We start from the raw sequence: 22253 nt of genomic DNA, 5'->3' as shown, positions 1-22253 counted from the left end.
GAACTTCTGCTTTTAGTTAATGCGCAGAAGAGCCGTCCACTATTGAATCCGTTCGTAGTCGGAAGGGAGAATTCGAGCCGCCTAGAGACCTTGACGAGACAATAGACCCCCCACAACGTCTAAGGTCTCTAATGTGATCGATCAAGCAACCAGCTGAGGATGTTGCTAGTATGAGACATCGGGAGTTTATCATCTGATCTTTCGGATGAACCAAACACTCGTTTGGGTGAGCTCTCAGTATGAACTAAATGCGGTATCATTGATTAGGCTGCCGCATAGGCGTTGCATGTTCCCATAGCTTCGGCCCTGGGATCTTATAACCATCGATCTTCCGATGCACGTTCACATGTATACCTTCATCTGTCATACCGTACAAGTCTTTGCCCAAAATACCACCAGCCAGCTTCTTCCCCTCCTCATCCGTCCCTCTCGCAACGCGTAGATTCACACACTGTGGATATGCCTGAGCGCCATCCAGGTTCTCCGCGACATGCAGCGCGATAATCTCATGTCGCAGCACATAGTATCCTTCTATGAGTCTTTCCGGTATCTTAAACATCCAAGAATATTCGTTCGCGATGAGCACATCCGCGGCCCATGTCCCACCGAGATCCAATGTATCCCAACCCGTACTATTCAGCCATCCCAGTTCGTCGATCTTGACCCACTGCAAATCCTGTCTCTTTGTGTTGGCACAGCTGCCCTCGCACTCTGCTAAATATGTGATAACGGGGCCGACGTGCGATACTGGCCATTCGTTCCAGTGAAGCTTTAGCTCGTCACCGGCAGTGGTGTTGATGTGAAGAGCGCCTGCTAGCGCGTTGTAGTGACAGGCGATGTTTGAAGTGTTGAACTGCGAGGGCGGGATGTATATGTTGCCGAGGTTTGATGCGGACCATGCGGCGAGTGGGTGGGGTGGTGTTGAATTGGTTGACGAGGCGGGATCCCAGCCTTCGTATATGGTGCCATTTGGGGTTGTTACTTGTGTTATGCGACCGTGTGCTTGGACAGCGGTGATAAGAAGGGGCAGTATAACGATGACGGAGAACCGCATACCTGCTTAGATGGAGTCGCAACGACCGTACCAAAGGTGGAGTGCAGCGCATCGAGCAGGATATAAGCATCTTTCCGTGACATTCAACCAGGACATTGGGTTTCATAAAGTTCTTCGTGATGCCTCTTTAGCCATACAAACCCCGTGATTACCCCAGATTTCGCCATGTTGCATCTCATATCGGGATAGATCCGTGATTGGTTGACGCCTTCCCGTACCTTGGATAGATGTACTCTAGACCGAGCGCCTCTACCAAGAGTGCGTCGCAGGTGATACGACACCCGAATATGGCAGACTATTTCATAGTGAGCTACCCGCTAGTGACTGCGTTAACTGTCTCGGTTCTCGTACCCAAGTGCCCGCGTCACGTCACGACCTCGGGAGCCAACGTCCGGGCGCAAAAGCGTTGTCACCTGTTTTCTATTCGCCGTTTTTTGACGTGAGATGATTCTATGACAAGGCAATTGCGGTCCGACAAGGTGCGGCTGGACAAGATCAACTCGTTGGTGGCAGCTGGCAGGCTCGATTGGAAGCTTACCAGCAATGCCGTGCTGCTCATGGTGGTTACCGTGAATGCCCTGCTGGCTCCCGCATGAATACCTCGGGGACGTGATTCGTCGTATACTCCCTGTCCATGCAGAGCCGTTGCTTCTTTACCCGCATCGCAGATGTCGAAGATGCGGGATGCAGGTCTATTGGTCATGACGAAAGAGGCGGGGATCGTGGACCCTGAAGTCGATCGCGACCTGATCCGGGCAAGCGCTCGGCAGCCGAGATCACTTGGACACGGGCCAGCGAACCAACCCTCTTCTACCCCACAAACGAGACATCAGAGCAGCCATCGTGATCCTGCAATTCTACAGACAGAGCAGTCGAGGCGATTGTAGGGCCGAACTATTGATCGCTCGGGCGATGACGTAGAACTTAAGTCGTATGACTGCATCTCGCGCGCTGGTCGCAAAGAAGGCGATATGGGGCCGCAGGAACGGGGCGTATATAAGGCAACCAAAGACCAGGGAAGAAGTAATATTGGATGACCAACAGCTGTTATTTGTATGCACGGGCCGGGGTAGGTCAATTGATAGAATACGCCATCCTGGTTCTTCCATCACTGCGACTGGAACTGGGAATCACTCCTGTCACGTTTGCCGCATGTAACGGCACTCAACATAGCCTAGGGACATTGGAAAACCTGCCCATATATCTAGTGGGTATTGGAACCCACTACGAATGCCTTCTCCACCAGCTAACGAGTTCAGGACTATCATGGTCGTTCTCACGGTACTGGGGTCAGCAGCTTTGGTAGCTACCGTACTGGCGCGTCCCCAAGGATCGACTTATACGCTCCCACCAGCTGTCGATTCATCGTCGCCTTGCGCCGAAGCGGCTTCGAGGCTCTACCTCCAGGATGGACCGCACAACAATCACTTCTACTCTGATTGTCACACCAGCGTACACGTCATAGTCACCAGTCCCCAGCCAAACAGCGATCCTAATGTGGTCAAACCTCGCCTTCTTGTCGCATGGCCTGCTGGTAACAGTGGTGCTATGGCGCGCTTCGCACCCGAAAGCGGGCAGGGTAGTCTGAACATAAGCCTGCTGGCGTCGGAGAACGGACAATCGGTCGAGCCACTGAACGCAACGGATCGTGTTGGCATTTCAGGGTCAATCAACTTCGACGTCGCTGCCAGGCTCACTGTACCTATCCTAGGAAGTATACGGAGCATTCGCGACTTCACCGAAGGAGGAGGCGTTAGTCAAGACTTCCAGAATAGTTTCGGCTTTGCGATCAACGACGACGGAAGCGCTTCAATCAATCGCACCTGGTTTGACGGTGTAACGACTACGACATTGACATTCTCACCGTTAGATGGAGCTCGCGCCATTACACTCAATCGCGAAGCAGCCTGGACTTTGACATTTGGTGCAGGCAGCTACCGCTTCGAAGCTTCCTACAACTACCCGCAGTTGGAGCAGCTCAGCCCCGAGGAAGTTCTCAACGATGCGTCTTCTGGCCTGATTGCAGACAATCCTGATCAGACCACCTCCCTGTCTTTTCTCTCGTATTCGAATAAGCTACTGGCTGGCACTTGGCGCTTCCTCACCTACTTCGGCCGCGACAGTATGCTCTCACTGCTTCTGATGCAATCTGTGCTCAGCGAAGCCGCCATTGAGGCAGTCATCGGGGCTGTAATAGAGCGTATCAATCGCACTGATGGTACTGTGTGCCATGAAGAGGTTCTCGGCGACTATGCAACGTGGCTGAACAAACAGAAAGGGATCGACTCTACCGCACCTGGTTGCGATTACAAGATGATCGATACGGATTTCATGCTTCCTATCGCTATGAAGAGCTACTTTGTGGATACAGACGCTGGCAAGGAACGTTCTGATGCTTTCTTCGGCAAGACTGCAACGTTTCTGGCTGAAAATGACGGCCTTGCCTACTCTGAACTAGCTCAGATCACTGCCGAAAAGATAATGCGGATCGCTGCGCCGTTTGCGACGAGCCAAGTGAAGGAGAATCTCATCCAGCTGAACGAGGGTCAATCGGTTGGTGAGTGGCGCGACTCCGGCAATGGTCTTGGAGGAGGTCGCATCCCGTATGATGTCAATACGGCGCTTGTTCCGGCGGGATTAAGAGCTATCGCTGCTCTGAGCCAGGCTGGCTTCTTCTCAGACCACCCGGATTGGGCTGAGAAGGCTGATGAGTATGCCCTTATCTGGGAGGATGAGACGCTACGCTTCTTCCAAGTCACTGTTCCACAGAATGACGCCAAGCCCCTCGTTCAAGATTATACCTCCAACGCCAAACTCGATGTTCCAACCAACGTCGATCAGATTACCAGCGACGTCACGTACTACGGCCTCGCTCTAGACGGCACTCTCGATACACCCGTCGTACCAGTCATGAACACCGATGACTGCTTCCGTCACTTCTTCCTCGATACCACGAATCAGACCCAGCTGACCGCATTCATCAGTCAGACTGCTGACCACATCCTTCAACCATTTCCTGTTGGGTTATCGACCAACGTTGGATTGTTCGTTGCGAACCCAGCGTACGCCGGAGATGCAGGTTTCGAAGCAGGCTTTTCGAAGACTGACTATCACGGTACCGTAGTCTGGAGCTGGCAGCTTGCTATGATGGGTGCCGGACTCGCGCGACAACTTGGTCGATGCGACAAGGATGATGTTCCTGGTAAATTAATCCTCATCTATTCCCTCGTCTCTCCATCTTGCAATGGCTAACATGGTACCGTAGACTTTTGTGCGAACTCCGCAATCCATGGCAAGGTTCTGTCTGCATACAACAGCCTATGGGACACCATCGATGCGAATCGGGGCCAGCTGAGCCATGAGGTATGGAGTTGGAAGTATGACAATGGCTATCAGGTCGAGCAGCTGGGCTCATTGACTTCGACTGAGAGCAATATCCGACAGCTTTGGAGTTTGACTTTCCTCGCAGTCAAGAGGGAGAGTTTTGGAAGCGCGTAGAGATCATTAAGGGGCGATGAACATGGGCAGAGAGTAAACTAATGAAAATAGGCAAGTAATGCGCTAGAAGCTAGCCTATTAGACATGCCTACGTAGTAGGCACGAGACGTAGTGACTTCGACTAAAGAATAAAGAAGGATACTGATTCCAACTACAAACAAGTCTCATCGCATCACTTCCCATCTTCGGTACTTGGCGGCCAAATAGAACGCAGGGAATGAGTGCCCAGACAATGTTGGTTAGCCCGTGTGGCTTCGGACGAAAGTCGTGCTAGCTCATGATCCGCTCGTTCTGACGTCATCGCTTACGAGCCGCCGCAGCATATTATCCAACCCTCGACAAATGCTGTATACAGTGTATTACTTCAAGCTGAATGACACCAATCATCCAAGGCAGGACAATTTCCCAGTCTGGACGATGTGACCAATTTTGTATTTGCTGGGAAATGATCCACAACTTACCTCGCCGTCCGGGGACGGACCAAAATCTACCCATCAGGCAAGACGTATTGGGGCTAACATGCGCTGGAGTTAGGAGATAGATGTGGAGATAGATGCAGATTAACAGATACTGATAGGCGTACCAGGTGTCTTCTAAAGACCGTAGTATTTATATCGCAAAGAAGAGCCTTCCAAAACGCTCAAATCCAAAACTCCTCGTATAAGACTCACTTTATTAACATCCATTACCTCCAACTTCTGCGAGAAGGTCTCTGTCAAGATCGATCGCAATCCAAGAATACTCACCATCCTAACAATGGCCCAATATGCCGAGCTCCACAAAGTCGCGAACCTTCGTGGTGCAGGCGACGCTCGGCCTACAGCCCTCCAAGTCATTCGCGACGAGGATCTGACCGGCAAATTGGCCGACAAAGTTTTCCTTATCACAGGTGTATCTTCCGGTCTAGGTATCGAAACCCTTCGTTCGCTGCACACAACCGGCGCCCACGTTATCGGAACCGTACGCAACATACCAAAAGGCCAAGCTGTGGTCGACAAAATCCTCGCAGAGGAACACGATGGAGGCGGGAAGATTGAACTCATCGAGATGGAACTCGACAGCTTCGCCAGCATCCGCAAAGCCGCTAAAGAGATTCTCGCGAAGGCCGGCGGAAAGCTCAACGTGATCATCGGTAACGCCGGCGTAATGGCCACACCATACGGCAAGACCAAAGATGGCTACGAGACCCAATTTGCGACCAACCACCTCGGCCACTTCCTGCTATTCCACCTCCTCAAAGACGCTCTCCTCTCATCCGCAACCCCCGAGTACCCTAGCCGCTACGTCAGCGTCACCAGCATGGCGCACATCTGGTCCACCGTGCACTTGGACGACTACAACTACGAAACCACTCCCTACGAACCCTGGAACGCTTACGCCCAAGCCAAAACAGCAAATATCTGGTTCGCGAACTCCATCGAGCGCCACTTCTCGTCCCGCCATCTGCACGCTACATCTGTGCATCCAGGCGGTATCATCGAAGGATCTGGGCTCGCTGTACATGTGTCCGATGAGACGAAGCAGGCAATGTTTGGGGATCCGGAGATACTGCGTACGTTCAAGGATGTTGGGCAGGGGGCTGCGACGCAGGTATATGCTGCGGTGAGCAAGGAATGGGCGAATAAGGGTGGGAGGTATCTGGCCAGCCTTGAGGAACAAGGGAGTCGTGAGGAAGTCGCGAAGAAGGAGGACATGTATGAAAGTGCCAACGAAGGGTATGCGCCGTGGGCGTACGATGAAGAAAGTGAAGAGAGGTTATGGAGGGAGAGCTTTGGTATGGTGGGGCTTCCGCGGGAGTGACAAGGACGATCATCGGCGTTCATAGGCTGTATCTAGATATTGTCTGCAGGGCGTAATTCTCAGGATTTGATTGTATACTTTGATCGTTCGCGTGTATGTTGTAGCTTCGTCATGGACGTTGGGTGTGAAGGGTTGGCTGTATGATCTTCGCATTCCCGTGTGGCGCGAAGTTTGCTGCAACCACATTCATGGAAGGACCGCATTCAGAGCGACAGGATCGTTCGGGTTGAAACTTCTTTCAAAACAATCTGCAGGACTCAGTCACGACGGTACTCTCACAATACCGATGGGTAAACTGCCTTGCTGTACCTACACACACACCCATCGAGAGATGATGCGCGTCGCCACCCATGCACCGCGCCGCAATCACATGCGCACGTTTGCCTTCTGTTTGCACGCTGCATGACTACAGCCTTCTCTAGAAGGTCAAAAGCTTCCGGCCTTCATTTGCATGCAACGCATACATGGATAGGTAATGTGGCACAACAGCCAGGCTCATTAGGTAACCCAGACATGCGTGCAGCCATACTCACACCTATCGAGTAAGTATGCCCTACACCAGCACTACAATCTAGCCATACAAAATGTCCCTGGCACCGCTTCCAGTCACGTCTATGCACAATCACTCTCATGTCCGAGTGGGAGTCTTTACCAAATCTTAACAAGGACGCAGATCGTGGTCGCTTTGGATGGTCATGGAAGGTGGTCCACGTGCATCCTCACCCAACTCACCACTCGCTATCTTCCGTTCTAAATCAGCCCTCTTTTCGATTTCCTTTTCGTTCTTCTCGCGGACCTGCCTGTCGCGCTCGTTCTTTGTGCCAAAAGGGCCAATAAGCCCTGCAGGAGGATTCATCCACTGCCTAGAAAATACGGTGCAAGGTTAGCTGTTGTAAACCTTCGTCGCGATACATGTGAAATTACGGGAACGGCCTACTCTTGCGGAACCGTCCTGCCATCAACTCCTCGAAACCTATCCTCACTCTCTTGGCTCCAAGGCCATCTGTCGAGCCACGATTTGATCAAATCAGGCGACATCGGTTTTGCATCGTAGATCTCCGTGGCAGTAGGCTGATCGGGTGGGCTGGGTAGGTAGCGAATCACCCGCATCACTCCATCTTTGCAAATCTTGTGGAAATGCTGGCCACCCTCGGGCTCTCGCAAAGAGTCAACGAAGGCTTCAAGTGGATCATTGGTGGCGTTGGGCTTTGGTGACTGGGTAATCTCCCGCATGCTGGCTTCGGATTCCGTGGAAGCTTCCGGCTCGAGTTGGTCGGTGGACTGGTGTTTATCCTTGTCGGCCTTGTGGATTTTCTGGCCTGATAGCGGTTGAGAGACTGGCGAGGACATGTTTGATTCGTTCTACATGCGGAGAGATAGTTGGGTGGGTAGTACTAGCTGTAGGTTATATTGAGTGCAAACTCAAATGAACCTCGAAGCGGAGTCCTTTCAAGACACGAGTCGACTTTGTGGGGAAGAGATGCAGTGGGCAGGATCGAGATGCAGGGCATACTTATATGCGGCACAGCTAGTGCTGACCAACACTGTCCGCAATGACGTAGTATTGCGGTTAAACTGCTTTATATTCACGGTGTTGAATGGGTACACAACATGTCTCGATCGGTTTCCGCTTATCTTACAGGCTCTCAAGAACCAAGGAAGAAACCTGGGCCGATATTTCTATAAAGTAACTAAATATCCACAACACCATGAACATTGCACCAGCACGCTTTTGCCAGCTCTATCAATCCTCTGAAAACCTCCCCAAGTTATCGAATTCAACATGCCACTCACCCTCTTTCTGTTTGTCTGTGCTATTTTGTCGTCGGCTGCCGCAGGGGTGCCGGAGACAGAGGTAGATGCGCCGGCACACCACGTTGAAGCGATGATGGTCTAACAAAACATATACAGTCGCTTGATGAGGTACTCAAGAATCTCGAGACCGGTACAGGAATGCTTGATTTGGGACGTGATGGAGTGCTACGTAGTCTGAATCCAGCGCACGATAGAGTTCTGAATTATGTTCAACTCAGTGAGGCGCAGATTACCGAGTTACTGGCTAAGCTCGGAAAAACTCCAGTTGTCATGGCGGGCGTGTAAGTACTTCAATCGAGTAAGCCAGTAAGCGATTACTAACTACATTCAGTGACGGACGTACCGTGATGTCTGATGCCCAACTATGGGCTGTACCAGAAGATGTTCTTCCCGGCAAATCTGCCGTACCGAGATCGATGCCCGGGGAGCTGTCTGTACACCAGAGGCTACCAGAGTGTCTTCATGGCATGACTTGTGACGAGCACTCAGACTGTTACCAGTGGAACTGTCGCAGATGCGTCCATGATTACGAGTGCATTGGGGGTCCGCAGGGATGTGTGACCAGTCGAAACGGGAAGTGCGCTTGGCAGCTTTAACCATCCGGATAACCAACCTAAGCGCTGACCGTTTATACCACCTGGTCTAATGTGGTTCACGCGGCTCTGTACTCTAATCTGGAGACCTATAACACTCATTAGCATCCAATCAAACAGATATACGCTTGGAGCGTATGCGAAAATGAATCTTTGCGTGACATCTTATTCGAGAGAAGTGACCCTGGTATAGTCTGAACGGTCGCGGAAGTTGTGAGTGGCTTGCGAACCATTCCATAACCCAACCCAATAGATACCTAAATCCTGATTTAACGCTGAATCCACGCCTCTACCCCAAGGAGGTATCTAATAACTCTCATCGCTCCGTCTCTACAGATCTTATGAAAGTGATGGCCGTGCTCGCATTCTCGCAAAAAGTCGATGAAGATCTCCAGCGGGTCTATCTTGGCTCGCGCTTCGGTGGAAGCAGTGACCGGCTTCATGCCGCCTTCTTGTTGACTAGTGTCTGTGGTTGACTCCTCTTTGTTGTTGGGAATGAATACTTCCTGGCTCCGCGACTTTGGTAAGGACAACAAAGGCATTGTTGATTCGTTCTCGGGGCAACTAGGAGTCAGGCGTATAGCACTAGCTTTCGATCTTATTAGACGCAACCTCGGGTAGGGTGTTAAATAGAGTGCTGGTAGCAGAAAACGACGTAACTACGAGAAGAGAGCGGAGTGTGCAAAGGTTGAGATGCGGGGCATACTTGTAGACGGCACGCTTAAGCAGTGCTGACCAACAGCATCCTGCCCGACGTAGTATTGCAATCAACCAGCCTCGCAGCCATGCGAGTATACACAAACATGTACATCGACGCCTTGGAAGAATCCTGGAGAGGCCTACCAGTGGTCTATAAAGCATCTACTTCTCGCCGACAACACGAACATCCTCTCAGCACACTACATTTTAATACACTACTCTTCACAAGACCTGTCCACCATACAACGAATTCGATATGACATTCTCGATCTTCGTTTGCGCGAGTGCGACCTTTCTGCTAGCAGGGGCAGCGACAACGAATGATGCGGTAGGCACCCTAAAGACCACAATCAGACAGCCACATACTCACACCGCGTCTCTAGTCGCTTGAAGAAGCACTCAAGACCTTCAACGAGGGCGAGTTGATGAACATTGGAGCCGATGGAGTGCTTCGCAGCTTCAACGCAGCACATGACACTGTGCTAGACTACGTCCAGCTCAGTAAGCCTCAAATCGCCGAGCTCCTTGTGAAGATAGGCTCAAAAATATCTGCCACGCCAGGCGTGAAAGTTCTCTCCTTCGCAATCCTATCCCGATAACTAGAGTGGACGCAACTAACCTCAGGTTCAGTGACGGACGCACCGTAACGTCTGACGCCCAGCTATTGGCCGTCCCGGACGGCATGACCGCACGCGACCCGGCCGTCGAAACATCGCAAGCGAATATGCCAGAGCTCTTGTCTTTGCACCCGAGGGCGCCAAAATGCGATGCTGGAAAAAACTGCCAAGCCGTAAAGATATGCAAGGAAAAGTATCATCGTGCCCGCTGTGTTTTTGATACCGGGTGTGTTGGAAGTTCGCGAGGCTGTTCTGGTTCAACCGGCCAGGGCAAGTGCGCATGGAACTTATGAGGGCTGCTGCCGAGGACTGCCTCTTCTACCGTTTACTCTGCTTTGGAAACCATGGCTCAAGTCTATCACCCTCATTAGCATCCGCTCAATCGGAATTACGCCCAAGCGCATATGCAATTTCTTATTTGGGCGATATCCCATTCAAGAGATCAAGTTTGCGAAGTATGCTTAGGTTCGACCCAGTGAATACACCAGTTTGCACTCCAACTCCAGGCTTCTACTGCTTTCCATTGTGCAAAACCCCCTATTATGGTATTCTCTTCTCTTCTCCACCTTGATTGCAGACTTCTGCTCAAGTGTGACTTGTCTGTACCTAGTCAACTGTCAGCTATTATTTACTATAGCTACCTCTTGAAAGTTCACAACCAGCCATGTTGTCTACAGTACTGGTCAGTGACCTTCCTCCCAACTGCGAGTCATCCTGTATGTTCACCGAGCTACGTTTGCAAGAAGATGAGATCGAAGAAGTCTACACGGGAGCGGGAGGAGGTGAGACAGCCTGGATAGTCTTCAAGACCCGCGCGCTCGCCGCAAAATTCGAGAAGGACCACAAAAGCTACCACTTCGAGCGAACAGGCCAGAAGATGACGACTTCGTTCTGGACCGAAGCCATCCCTGACCACGCCACCGACCACTATTCAGACTTCGTCTTTGAGTGGGATAACCAAATACTGTGGCGCACCGTTGAGATCACCGGCTTTCCGAAGAACCACACCATGCTGCGCATAAATGAGTTGCTAGAGCCGGTGCGAGAACAGTACTTTGAGGCCATCAACCATAGCCTAGACCCGACCGACTACGACTACTACCAACCCATTAATATCATCCCCGACAAAACTTCGGAACCAGGAATTGGTCTTTTGCAACTTGCTCAGCCGTGGATGGTAGTCAGCCTAGTACGCCGGTACGCGGGTACTTACTGGCAGAACGGCACACTCAACGCTCGGTGCGTTCCCGATGAAAAGATGGAGGATCTGCTTGTCAATGAGCCTAGCGCTACGGACGCGATGTTTTTCGTTTCAGGCCTGAAAGTCGGTAAGTCATCGACGGAGGTACGTGAGATCCTCAAGGACTTTCCCATTCGCGACGTCAATATGCCTCCAGGTGGCAAGACGTTCTGCTTCGTCTTCGCGCAGCAAGCGCACGCAAATTTGATCCTCGCGCGGTTTAAAAATGGCGTGAAATGGCAAGGTCGCACCATTGGGATAAGCTTGTCAAACAAAGACAAGAGGGAGAAAGACGCCGAGTTTGAGAGGGCCGTAGGTATTCCCGCACGTGTGCCTGCTGCCTCGCCACCGCCTGGTAGTATCACATATCTGAAACTCAACAACCTTCCGTATGATGTTGCAGATTCCAATATCCGCATCCTGTTTGAAGGCTTCATGCTATACGAGGTCATTGTCAAAGAGGGCTTTGCTTTCGTGGGTATACTGACAAATCAGGTTGGCCGCGCGATCGATAAGCTGAATAACTCGATGGTTGGTGGTCGACAGATCAAGGTCAAGGTTGCTGAGCGCCGGAAGCAGTGAATTGTTCTTGGAGTATAGGCAGTTAAGACGTTCAGCTTCGGTCCAGTATTGTGAAGGTGTCAAAAGGGTTCAAGCGACATCAGAAGCGGGTTGTTGTTGATCTCGTATCTGTCAGCCAGTACAAAGGTGGCTTCTAGAGTTTGTTGAGACGGTCTGTATACGCTTGGGTGTGACAACGAAAGACCCACAAATTCACTACAGTGTTACATTTGTGATAGCTGTTGTCTGAAGTCACAGTGACCCATGTGCGAGTGCGCTCGAACTTCTAGACTGTTAGTAGATTGACTCGTAACACCAATTGCTGCTCATGTAGACATCCGATTGAACCAAAGATACAAATACCAACCATGGTAGATTAAAACTACTACAGTTCCTCAGCGTCCAAGGCTTTACCCTTCTAGTACCTTACCATGTCCAAGCCAACTTTGTCAGAATTACGAGGAAGCTACCTTCCACCGCGCGTCCACTCTACCGCGAGTATTTTGGCGACATCATGGCATGCCCAGCCTGCGCTCAAGACTCCGCCGCTGCGATGGCAGGGTTTGTAATCGAGAGCTTTTCGCAGATCCCGAGAGACCATAAACTGCTAGCGGACTCAATGAACGCGGAGATAGATAAGCAGCGAGAGAACGTGTTGGTCAAGATACCGATCACGGGCGATGGGACGGCGGCGGGGGAAAATGAGGGCGATGAGTCGTTAGAGCAGCCGCGTAGGAGGAAGCTGAGTGTCGCTGAGTCAGGCAAGAAAGCGACATCGGAAGCTGTGTCAGAGGTCGCCGCGAAGATGACAGTGCTCGAAGAGTCCGTGGAATCAGCTTCCTCTTTGAGAATGGGGAATTCAGAGCTTGTTCGGCCAACTCTGCGCCAGGGCCCCGCGACATCGCCGGCGTCTCCAGCAGGCGTAGACCGCGAGCAATCCGAGGTAGACGAAGGAGACAGCGAGGAGAGCTCAATATTGCTCGACACATCAGAGCCTTGGAAAAATTGGCTTTGGTCACGAGGCGCCTGGGTCGATGGTCTAGAAGTCATCGATGCGCTTCCTTGGGCGCACCCAAAGCCGACCTAAACACATCGCCCCAGATAGCCAGCCTCCACATAACGCGCTACAACATCTCGCGGTTAATCCTCATCTCTCTTTGTCCCTGCTTTTATGTCCCAGAAGCAAGTAATCTGCAGTTTTCCTTTGCCCACGCACTCCGTATCCTCGCAGTGGAAGCGCGAACATCGCTCTTGGTAGCGGAAGTCGATATGATTGAGGCAGTACATGCATGGCCATGAGTCGACGTAGGGAAAGGTGGCCTTGAGCTCGTTCGTGGAGTTCCTACGGTGGGTTAGATTCAGCAAGGTTTAGAGGAGGATTGGTCAACACTCACCTCCACTCCTGAATGTGTTCTCGCGTCAGGCAGTGCGATGCCGGAGGGTCTTCTTGTCTGAGGGTTGGGGTGTCACTTCGCTTGGGCGTTGAGGCACTTTCATTGCGACGTGTCGGAGCGCTTTGCTCATCTGATTGCCGACGCTCACTGGTTCTCCGACGATTCTCGCGTCTCAGTCGTTGAGCGTTCATGTTTTGTGGTTGTTGGGTCTCCCGGTGGCTTGATTTTGGAGCGTTTCCGTATCCGAACAGCGACATGGTTATCGTCGTACGATGTACGCAATAGACAATGAAGGAGTGGAGGTGATTCGATGGTGTTAGAGAGGTCGCCGGCTGTCCAGCAAACGAGATTTATGTGATGTTAATCACTCGCGTAGCGCGTGGCACTCAAACACGTAACCATGAACTCTGGAATGTGAGTATGTTTGGTCGTCGCACGGTTCGAAAAGGCATAATGACGCGTACTGTACCAAATTTCCACGGGAAGCTGAACACCACCTGATCCAACAGTGACTTCCAGGTTTTTCGGAGCCTCGTTATTACGAGCCGTATCTATTCTTTGTTGGTCTTGCGAAGTAACAAATGCCGTGTTCCTTGGTACCATTGGCATCTCCATGATCATGAGTGGCTCTCCAGTAGAGGCTCGATACGGCATGGTGAGATATGGCTGACAAGAACTTGAAATTTTGCGATCGCCTTTCCAGCTGGGAAGAAAGCTTCTGCGGATGGAGAAAGGTATCTGTTGTGAACGATGTCTTGATCTAAGCGACTTTTGCGCCTATGACTACTGCGGTGCGCCCAGCTGCATCCATGAATACCAGGGCTGAGATGAAAGTAACATTCTCCAATATACGCAGGTGGGTTTGAGCTCGATAGTCGTCGCGACGGCAAGTTGCCAGCTTTTTTGCACAAGCTATAGGTTGGGAGATTGTTACCATCGTCGTGCGAGACGAAAGCGCACCAAGACGCCATGACCACCGCGTCGGCCAAGATTCCTCCGACCGCCGACGCCTACGGAACTTCAACCACCCACAGGCAAACCTCTATCCTCCGACATCAACGACGAGAGATTTGTACACTATAGCGTGTTGTCCTTCTTCGACTCCTAAGCGCTCAATAGATCGGATCTACGCGACGTCTTTAACTCGCTGGCCATGCTCTATCGCATCCCCACCAGCCTGACCATGCTTGTGAAGACCATCGGCATGATTGAGACGTCACATCGAAGAGCCGGAAAGCTGTCGCGGATATGGAAGTAAACCAGTCATTTGAGAAGCAGCTTATGTTTCAAAATATGCGCAGGCCTGCGCCTTGGATGTTTCAATCAGGCCCGGTGATGTGGGTATGCGCAATCATTTAAGCGCTGAATCGATTTTATAAAAAGTATGTATCCCAGTCGGGAAGCCGCAGGATGAGTGTGCGTTGGAGCCTTGATATTACCGCGTCTTGATATTCGTTATTGTCGACGTGTGACGACGAATAAGCGCGTCTACGTGGGCAAAGAGTACAGAAACGAAGGTGAGTCGGGTTGCTGAGTCGGATCAGGTCATCGACGGAAATATTGCCACGGGTTCTGATATAATGGCGGATATTGATGCGACATGTGCGTTTGTGGGAATGGACTATGGCGAGAGACTTGCGCAACAGCTGGCTGACGGTGCGGAGTATGTACGTTGGGTTGAGCCAGATGATGATCTATTCGAAAAAATGGGATGCAGGCAATGTACGAAAGAGTGTATGGATTGCTACCTGCAGGCTCTCATGCTGGGTGACACGGCAGCCTGGCGTCTTTCAGAGATCTTTGCGTCGCTATTGTACAGGGGTCACCATATCCAGGAACACTTCAGGTGCTTGAATTCGGTATCGCACTTCTTCATTTCACTATTGCGATGCGGCGGATGATATCACAACAGGAAGCAGAACTTATTGTTTATGCTGGGTACGTCTAGCGCCACATATGTTTCCCGACTCTCTCACTTCCGGGTCTCCGTCCTCCGCTTCACTCCTCTAGCTACTCTAGGATGGCCACAATGACGCGCCGCCAACAGCGAAAGACTACCGCAACGGCTAAGCTAGGGAATCTGGACCTTCTCTTTTTCGCTCTACGAGCAGAGCTCGGCCCCGATTGGGGATGCTACAAGGAACTCATAGAAGGGGCCGCAGCTGCGAAGGCAAGCGGTGAGAATGCTTCCGCTTGGGTCGAACAGATCGAGCCGCTGGTACGAAACACCGCTTCGCAATTCGCGCATCAGGGAGTGCTCTTGTTGTTAGGCGTCAAGATAAGTAGTGAAGGTGAGACATATTTGGCTATCTAGCACCTTCACATCAAAACTAAACAACCTCAGCTTCTTCTGTCATCAACGTCACCAACGAGACCTCCACTACGACTCTTCGCACTCAACGCCCGCCGCAACCAATCCAGCACTCAGTCAACATGCAGCGCATCTTCAACCCTAGCTTAACGCCTATGCCGTCACCCAGTCTCAGCAGCTACATACCGCCGACACCCACCTCTGTCGCATCCAGAAAACGCTCAGAGGCCAATGTCGCTTTCCACGGTGACAAGCAGGCTCCCGCGACACAGCCTCTCAAATCCGGCTGGTTCGGCGGGTATGTCCTCCACCAAGATCCAGCCTTTCGGCGCGACTTATTCGAGTTCTTTGGACACGAAGTACCTGACAAGCCCGATCCGAAGCAGCACGATCAATCCGATGTTTCATCCGTATACAAGGCTGCGGATGACGACTTGGCGGTTTGGAAGGCAGGCTCCGGGGCGGAGGGCGAGGTGAAGGATGGCGGTGCGGAGGGCAGTAATGACAGGATCAAGAGTGTGGAGGATTCGAATCGAGAGCGTGTGCTGGAAGGATTGCGCTACAGGCTATTCAACAATCTGGATTGACATTGGCTACTGATGAGATTGTCGCTCTTGAAGTCAGGCGTCCGTGCGGGCCGAGGTATTGCGGAAACAAAGGAAGCTCGATTCGACGAATGGAAATATGAAGGGCTCTTGTAGAGCGCGACACACAGCTGAGCTGAGAGGAAAAGGCGTTGGGCGTCGGTAAAAGATGGATGATTCCCCATAACAAGTACTGTAGAGGCATGCCAGACGTTCTCGGACGACACATGAACCATAGTTTGACAGAAGGCACCTCTAATGCTGCTCTTGTCCTCGAACCTGGCACTCTTACACCTCCCACCCATCCCTCAAACCCCTACAACTTCCCCGCCAAACCCCCCTTCTCAGCCTCAAAAGGCACAGCAACGTTCCCCTCCGCCCACTCCTTCTCCGCCTCCGTTCCCGGCATCGGCGGCACCATACCATTTACCTTCCACAGATCCCTATCCACCTCCTCAACACCATACTCCCAGTCGTACCCTTTATCCCCGATAAACGGTTTCAGCGCTGCATCGACGGCATCCATGAACCGGAGTTTATGTGCCATGTTAGGCCTGTTGGTGGTCAGTATATATGTCGATGTAGATAGAAAATATTGTCAGATCGTAAATGGGAAGTGAAAACTTACATCTGCCTAGCAAGATGCTCAATCCGAATTCGGATCATAGGCACCGAGCTATCGCGGCCGGGCTTGTTGGACTCGGTGTTAGGGGAGGGCCGCGCGACGCCGCCGATGAAGAAGGATTCGGGATCGATGGGCTGGAAGAGGACGTTTACGTAGAATCTAGGGAGGCCGGCTTTGACGTAGATTTCGGTGATTGCGTTTGCGAGGGCGGTTTTGTCGGTTGTGGAGGTGAAGGTGCTGGGTGGGTGGTAGATGTTCCAGAGAGGCATTGCTGTGCTTGGTGGTGAGGCTGTGGAGTGGAGGCTGGGTTTCGATAAGGCCTGCTGTAGATTGAAAGAACTGTTTTAGTCTTCCCTCATGTGAAGTAATTGAAGACCTTCCTTATACCTAAATACCCATGTTGATGCTATGGTAGCTTTGCCAAGATGATGTAGTTTGGATCAGTAATCCCAATCCCGAGGCTAGCAAGCTAGGCCAAGTGGGAGACTAAACATGCACCCCGCCTAGACGAAGATTAGTACTCAAGAAGCGCTCGGGAACACCCGTAAATCTTGTCTCAATTCGCAATGCCAACCAATAATAGGTCATCGTGATGATTCATCGCTGGGGAATGTGACTTTGCGGGGGTTTGTCTGCCCGTACGATGTTACTACGTCGCCATACCACTAGTAATCAGGACTGGATCTTGTTGATAGGTAGATCTTTGACTACTCTTACGTCCGTAACACTTGCTAGCTTATTCGTATCGAGCCATGCGCGTGCATGCGACAGCGATTCCGCGCTCGCTCACAACTCCGACACAACCCTACGTACAACCTCATCAAGATCCTCCTCTTGTAGCCCAAGCATCCTGTTCGCAAATCCTTCTTTCTCTTTCCAATCCGCTGCAACAACTCCCCATACTGCGACAACCTCCTCCCTCGCCTCACCATCTCCGTTCAGCATCTTCGGCCGAGAGACATCCAACTCTTCTTTGCTGTTCTGATCGATCCGCTCAAATCTATCGCCTGTAGCCTTTTCCAGCGCAGCAAGAACCTCGAGCTGCGTGACATGGTGGCTGTGGACGTAGAGTAGCTTGTTTGCAGTCTCATCTGGCTTCTCCAAAATCTTAATGACCGCTTTACCGATGAAGTCCAGGTTGGAGGCGGAGAACTTGATTTTGCCGCCGTCGAGAATGTACGCTTTGCGACCTTTTACGTCAAATTTCAGTAGACCGCAGGTCATGCCCCAGTCGAAGAAGTGACCTGTGACAAGACTCGTCCAGGTGAGCTTCCCTATGCCACCTTCTCGCTCCTTGCCCTCCAACGTCAAGAGGTAATCCCGGACCTCTTTCTTGCCCTTCATGAGCGGCAGGATCTCGTTCGTCTTGTCGTCTGCAGAGTCGCAGCTGCCAAACTCGGCGGGCATCACGCGCTTCACGCCGCCTTTGAACGCAGCATCGATGAGCTTCTTTTGCGACTCGACATGGCTGCCTGCGATGGTGATGACGAGGGCGTCGATCTTGTTTTCCTTGAGTACTTTGGCTACTCCATCAACGTCCAAATCATCCGGGATTGTGATGACTTTTGTTTTGGGGTAAACGGATTTGGATGTTTGGCGGTTAAGGACGAAGATGTCGAACTCGGAGGTTTTGAGCGCGTTGAGGACGGGTGCGCCGAGCGTGCCTGTGCCGCCGATGAGGGCGACGTTGGTGATGGCCATTGTCTGTTATAGTGTTGATATATGGTGGGGTTGCGGGGTGAGACGCAGTTGTGCGGTTTCGTGGAATAGGTGGTCGTCGGCGGCTGCGGGCGCCTATTGACGGCCCTATCTACTCATGGAGAGGCTTCCATCACGTCTCTCGAACGCGAGATCGTACATTGCGCGACCTGTATTTCTATACGTGCGCGACAAGGTAAACACAGCGATCGCGAGGGAGATACCGCGTTCGCGTGTGTTGACGTCGATGATGTCATGGCACCTTCCAGTGGCTACGTCGCCTACTGTCGCGCTCTTGTGATGCCAGCACTTACAATGTCGTCGCCAACATATTGCTTGATAACACGCATTCTTTGTACTACACTCGCGTATAATCCCAATGGCCGAACATCATATTCTGGTCAGTGGTCATGTGTCGACTGCGCCGCATTGCATCTTGTATGCGCGGGTGCGGGGTGAGCGCGACTTCTCATGTAACTCAACAGTCCGCCGGATGATCATCACGAACCAAGAGCCGCTCCTATCTGCTTCTATTCGGTTGGCTACTTCGGCAGTACCAGCAGTGTGCCACAGAGCTGATGTTGCCTGCTGCGCACACTTGACGTCTCGACTACCTCGGACTGACTTCCCGCCGTTCGTGCATCAAGCCCAGATCTGGACATCAAGATGGAGGCTCATGAGGCACCTCACCAATATCAACCAATAAACTCCAGCGAAGATATCCGCGTCCTTCGTCTAGAGCCAGGCGCGTTTGCTGAGCCTCTCATCGGTAGCCTCGTGGTGCGGAAGATCGGAGATGACGGATACAAAGAGCACCTGCCAGCCTACGATTGCGTTTCTTATTGCTGGGGACCCCAAGAGCACTTCAGTTCCTTGGACTCCGACGGCAGAGCTCTTCGTATTACGGTCGCTGTGGACGAGATGTTACGATACCTGCGGGACCCCAAAGAGCCGCGCTGTCTGTGGATAGATGCTAGTACGTGTCGATACGAGCTGAATCATGCACATCGTACTAACATGTAGTAAAGTATGTATCAATCAAGCCGATAACCAAGAGAAGAGTCAGCAAGTGCGTATAATGGACAGAATTTATGCCTCAGCTCAAGAAGTGCGGATCTGGCTGGGACCAGCAACCGACGCAGAAATTGATGCTGCATTCCCATCGTTCAGTCCCAAAAACACTGACTTTAGAACTGCGTTTGTTATTCTGGAGGAGAGATTCCAGGAGTATCCTGTCGGTGGCCAGACCCCATTCTCGCCGTTGACGGATGACTTCTTCTGTCGGTATTGGTTCACACGACGGTGGGTACTACAAGAGGTGATTCTGGCTCGTGTGGCAATTGTTCATTGCGGCCACTATCAAGCCCCGTGGAAACGGTTCTCCGACGGCGCTAGTGCAATCAGGTCTCACTTGAACTACATGGCCAAACATGAGGTTGAGCATGGGAATCAGTTTTATCATGGTATCCATAGGATTGGTACATTGGCGAAGCAGGCTCTGAATTTTGTCGGAGTTGTGACGTCCATCAAGGATTTGAGAGTACCTGATTTTGAGGGGACACATTCGACCGAAGATGAAGGCCCGGAACCTTGGGCAATACTCGAAGATTTACAGGCATTCCATACTGCCAACTGTGCAGATGAACGCGATCGACTATACGCGCTATATGGTTTGTCAGAACCAAAACTATTCACCAAGAATGGCAATATGCGGCGTCAATCGTACGTTGTGGATTACACCAAGCCTTTCCCCCACATCTACTCCCATCTCGCTGCCGCTGCGATAGAATCTGGTCTATGGGACATCATTCTTGATCATGTCATCGAGTTTGGAGGACTTGCCGATCAGGAAGAAGACTGGCCCTCGTGGGTACCAAGCTGGAACATGGCTAAGAAGTTCGAGGGTCAGAAAACGCGGGAATTTCTCAATTACAGGCGGGAGGCTCTGTTTCCGCCAAACATTGGCGTCGATTTCAGCTTCTATATGGCCTGGGCTAGCTTCGACCTTTGGGATGACGATGATGTCAAAGTCAGGCAAGCGCACAGGTCAAGAGCGCTTTACCTCCACGGTTGTATCCATCGCATTTGCGATGTCAAATCTAACAGTGGTAATTTGGACGCGATAGCATATATTGAAACTATGCTGGGCGATAGATGTGTTGGCGAGAGTTCTGCAGCATCTAGATATAAGGTGGTGTGGCTAGTGATGATGGTGTGTCAATTGGTGCCACAGCTCTCGCCCTCTAGTCGAGCAGCAGAGTGTACGATGCCACCCTCCTTCAAGCAATACACAGACATTGCTCCATGGGAAGCCTGTGAGAGAATCTTCGGGTTATCATCGTATAAACATAGAGAACAGTATCTCTGCTCGGAAGAGAAAAAGATGCTTCTTGTTGCCAAGCGGATACTACACAACCTATATCCATTCTGCTACGAGCACGAAGGGTCACTAACGCCTAGCATCGCCTTCGCACAAGTGGAACCCGGCGACTTTGTATTCCGCAGTGCTAGAGCAGCCGGCACTGGGACAACAAAACCTCCCTCGATCTTAGGGCTGCTGATACGCCCTTATCATCGAGCCAGCTCGGCAGGCCCTGACACGTTCCGACTTGTAGGTATATGCATCGATTACTTTCCCTATGTGGAGAAGCCGGAGATCGTCGAAGTTGTTCTGGTTTATGAGGGGCATGCTATATGAACAGCCGGTGTCACTTATTGTATATGGTGTGTTTCTCGGCGTAGTATATGCGGGGGATAAGTGGAATGAGGTGGATGCTACGCTATGAAGACAAGCCAGGAGTAATTCAAGGGACATGTACGTTACGTCAATCTAACACAATAGGGAATACAACTACTTAGCTGGTGTACACGTGACCCTCGCCATAGTATCTTATCTCTTCTGGGTACGACATCGCCGTATCTACATTAGAGAAGGCTCCATTGTCATCTCCCACACCCTCAAAAAAATTAAGATATAGATACCGAAGAGAGAGACTACATGGCGAAATATGGCAACGGACTGCAACAGGGAAATCTGCAGTATACGGGTACCTCATATAAGCACAAATTAAATGAGTGGGCTGCCGCCTACATCAACACTGAAGTGATTGTTAACAAAACTCAAAGGCAAGTAGTCTTTAGATGGTTAATTAATCTGCTATCGCAGTTGCGGCGATGTAGCCGGAGACCAGTCTCTCTTTGAAAAGTGAATGAAGCGCGTGAGTCGTGAGAGAGAAGTAAACAATCTCGATGGTAACCACAATGGCGATGGCAACGGCGATGAAGATGGAGCGAGCGCCGCAGATGCGCCGGTATTGACATCACCGGGCGTGAGGATCTTTCTTCACGGTGCAATTTCACAGGCTACGAGTACCAGCGCGTGATGGGCAGAATCGGAATTGCGACAGGCGTTGCACCTTCTTTTCGATACGTATATCTGGTGTTCTCGATACCTGGGAGCGTTTTGGCAGAGTTTGACTTGGAGTGGGCATCGGCCGCACCCACGTGCCAAAGCCGACGCGCATCGGAAGCACGGGTCAAACCGGAGGCGGAAGCCGGTCTGGGGCCGCGATTAGATCGCTAGCTTGCACGGGACTAGAGCGGCAGCGACAGTGGTAAATAGAAGAAGAAAAATGCATACCCAAGTATTGAGGACGACGGATGGATGAACCTTGATCATTGTCTGATATGCCTAAATGTGCGTTGTCCAGCTCTGGAGTACACGACTAAGTCTCTCTAGGTGGACTTTTGACGCAGGTATTCTG

The 22253-nt window shown here is 51.5% G+C and overlaps 11 protein-coding genes across 11 annotated transcripts; 6 read left to right on the top strand and 5 right to left on the bottom strand.

Annotated features, from left to right (window-relative positions):
• Positions 1-196: 196 nt before the first annotated feature.
• BKA58DRAFT_114649 (glycoside hydrolase) lies at positions 197-1357 on the bottom strand. Its single transcript, XM_046163997.1, has one exon. The coding sequence runs from the start codon at positions 1052-1054 to the stop codon at positions 257-259; it is 798 nt and encodes a 265-aa protein (XP_046027010.1). The 5' UTR covers positions 1055-1357; the 3' UTR covers positions 197-256.
• Positions 1358-1876: 519 nt separating this feature from the next.
• Positions 1877-4701, top strand: BKA58DRAFT_427756 (uncharacterized protein). Its single transcript, XM_046172990.1, has 3 exons — positions 1877-2265; positions 2314-4256; positions 4320-4701. Exons 2-3 carry the CDS (start codon positions 2321-2323, stop codon positions 4550-4552), a joined length of 2169 nt encoding a protein of 722 aa, XP_046027009.1. The 5' UTR covers positions 1877-2265; positions 2314-2320; the 3' UTR covers positions 4553-4701.
• A 448-nt stretch (positions 4702-5149) lies between these two features.
• Positions 5150-6414, top strand: BKA58DRAFT_379101 (short-chain dehydrogenase). The gene has a single exon (XM_046169782.1). The coding sequence runs from the start codon at positions 5309-5311 to the stop codon at positions 6350-6352; it is 1044 nt and encodes a 347-aa protein (XP_046027008.1). The 5' UTR covers positions 5150-5308; the 3' UTR covers positions 6353-6414.
• Positions 6415-6953: 539 nt separating this feature from the next.
• BKA58DRAFT_453812 (uncharacterized protein) lies at positions 6954-7702 on the bottom strand (the record flags this gene model as incomplete). Its single annotated transcript, XM_046174488.1, has 2 exons — positions 6954-7215; positions 7290-7702. 2 exons carry the CDS (start codon positions 7700-7702, stop codon positions 7011-7013), a joined length of 618 nt encoding a protein of 205 aa, XP_046027007.1. The 3' UTR covers positions 6954-7010.
• A 433-nt stretch (positions 7703-8135) lies between these two features.
• On the top strand, positions 8136-10058 carry BKA58DRAFT_437030 (uncharacterized protein; the record flags this gene model as incomplete). Its single annotated transcript, XM_046173456.1, has 4 exons — positions 8136-8207; positions 8264-8448; positions 8499-8601; positions 9843-10058. The coding sequence occupies 4 exons, from the start codon at positions 8136-8138 to the stop codon at positions 10056-10058; spliced, it is 576 nt and encodes a 191-aa protein (XP_046027006.1).
• Positions 10059-10740: 682 nt separating this feature from the next.
• On the top strand, positions 10741-11898 carry BKA58DRAFT_310776 (uncharacterized protein; the record flags this gene model as incomplete). The annotated part of the gene is made up of 1 exon (XM_046167305.1): positions 10741-11898. One exon carries the CDS (start codon positions 10741-10743, stop codon positions 11896-11898), a length of 1158 nt encoding a protein of 385 aa, XP_046027005.1.
• A 1119-nt stretch (positions 11899-13017) lies between these two features.
• On the bottom strand, positions 13018-13462 carry BKA58DRAFT_311499 (uncharacterized protein; the record flags this gene model as incomplete). The annotated part of the gene is made up of 2 exons (XM_046167335.1): positions 13018-13219; positions 13272-13462. 2 exons carry the CDS (start codon positions 13460-13462, stop codon positions 13018-13020), a joined length of 393 nt encoding a protein of 130 aa, XP_046027004.1.
• A 1746-nt stretch (positions 13463-15208) lies between these two features.
• On the top strand, positions 15209-16254 carry BKA58DRAFT_114504 (uncharacterized protein). The gene is made up of 2 exons (XM_046163995.1): positions 15209-15562; positions 15616-16254. Exons 1-2 carry the CDS (start codon positions 15292-15294, stop codon positions 16167-16169), a joined length of 825 nt encoding a protein of 274 aa, XP_046027003.1. The 5' UTR covers positions 15209-15291; the 3' UTR covers positions 16170-16254.
• On the bottom strand, positions 16255-17365 carry BKA58DRAFT_114476 (putative oxalocrotonate tautomerase). Its single transcript, XM_046163994.1, has 2 exons — positions 16795-17365; positions 16255-16720 (listed from the first exon to the last, which is right to left on the bottom strand). Exons 1-2 carry the CDS (start codon positions 17058-17060, stop codon positions 16483-16485), a joined length of 504 nt encoding a protein of 167 aa, XP_046027002.1. The 5' UTR covers positions 17061-17365; the 3' UTR covers positions 16255-16482.
• A 1-nt stretch (position 17366) lies between these two features.
• Positions 17367-18650, bottom strand: BKA58DRAFT_114475 (uncharacterized protein). Its single transcript, XM_046163993.1, has one exon. The coding sequence runs from the start codon at positions 18490-18492 to the stop codon at positions 17578-17580; it is 915 nt and encodes a 304-aa protein (XP_046027001.1). The 5' UTR covers positions 18493-18650; the 3' UTR covers positions 17367-17577.
• A 505-nt stretch (positions 18651-19155) lies between these two features.
• On the top strand, positions 19156-19897 carry BKA58DRAFT_311773 (heterokaryon incompatibility protein-domain-containing protein; the record flags this gene model as incomplete). The annotated part of the gene is made up of 2 exons (XM_046167348.1): positions 19156-19465; positions 19518-19897. Coding segments are annotated over 2 exons (690 nt in total), but the record flags the coding sequence as incomplete, so codon positions are not given.
• Positions 19898-22253: the final 2356 nt, after the last annotated feature.

Source organism: Alternaria rosae, assembly GCF_020736505.1.
Source record: "Alternaria rosae strain MPI-PUGE-AT-0040 chromosome Unknown BKA58scaffold_3, whole genome shotgun sequence".
In the NCBI taxonomy this organism is placed as follows: Eukaryota; Fungi; Ascomycota; class Dothideomycetes; order Pleosporales; family Pleosporaceae; genus Alternaria; species Alternaria rosae.
Note: the sequence above shows the minus strand (reverse complement) of the source record. Positions and strands in the feature narration are given on the sequence as shown.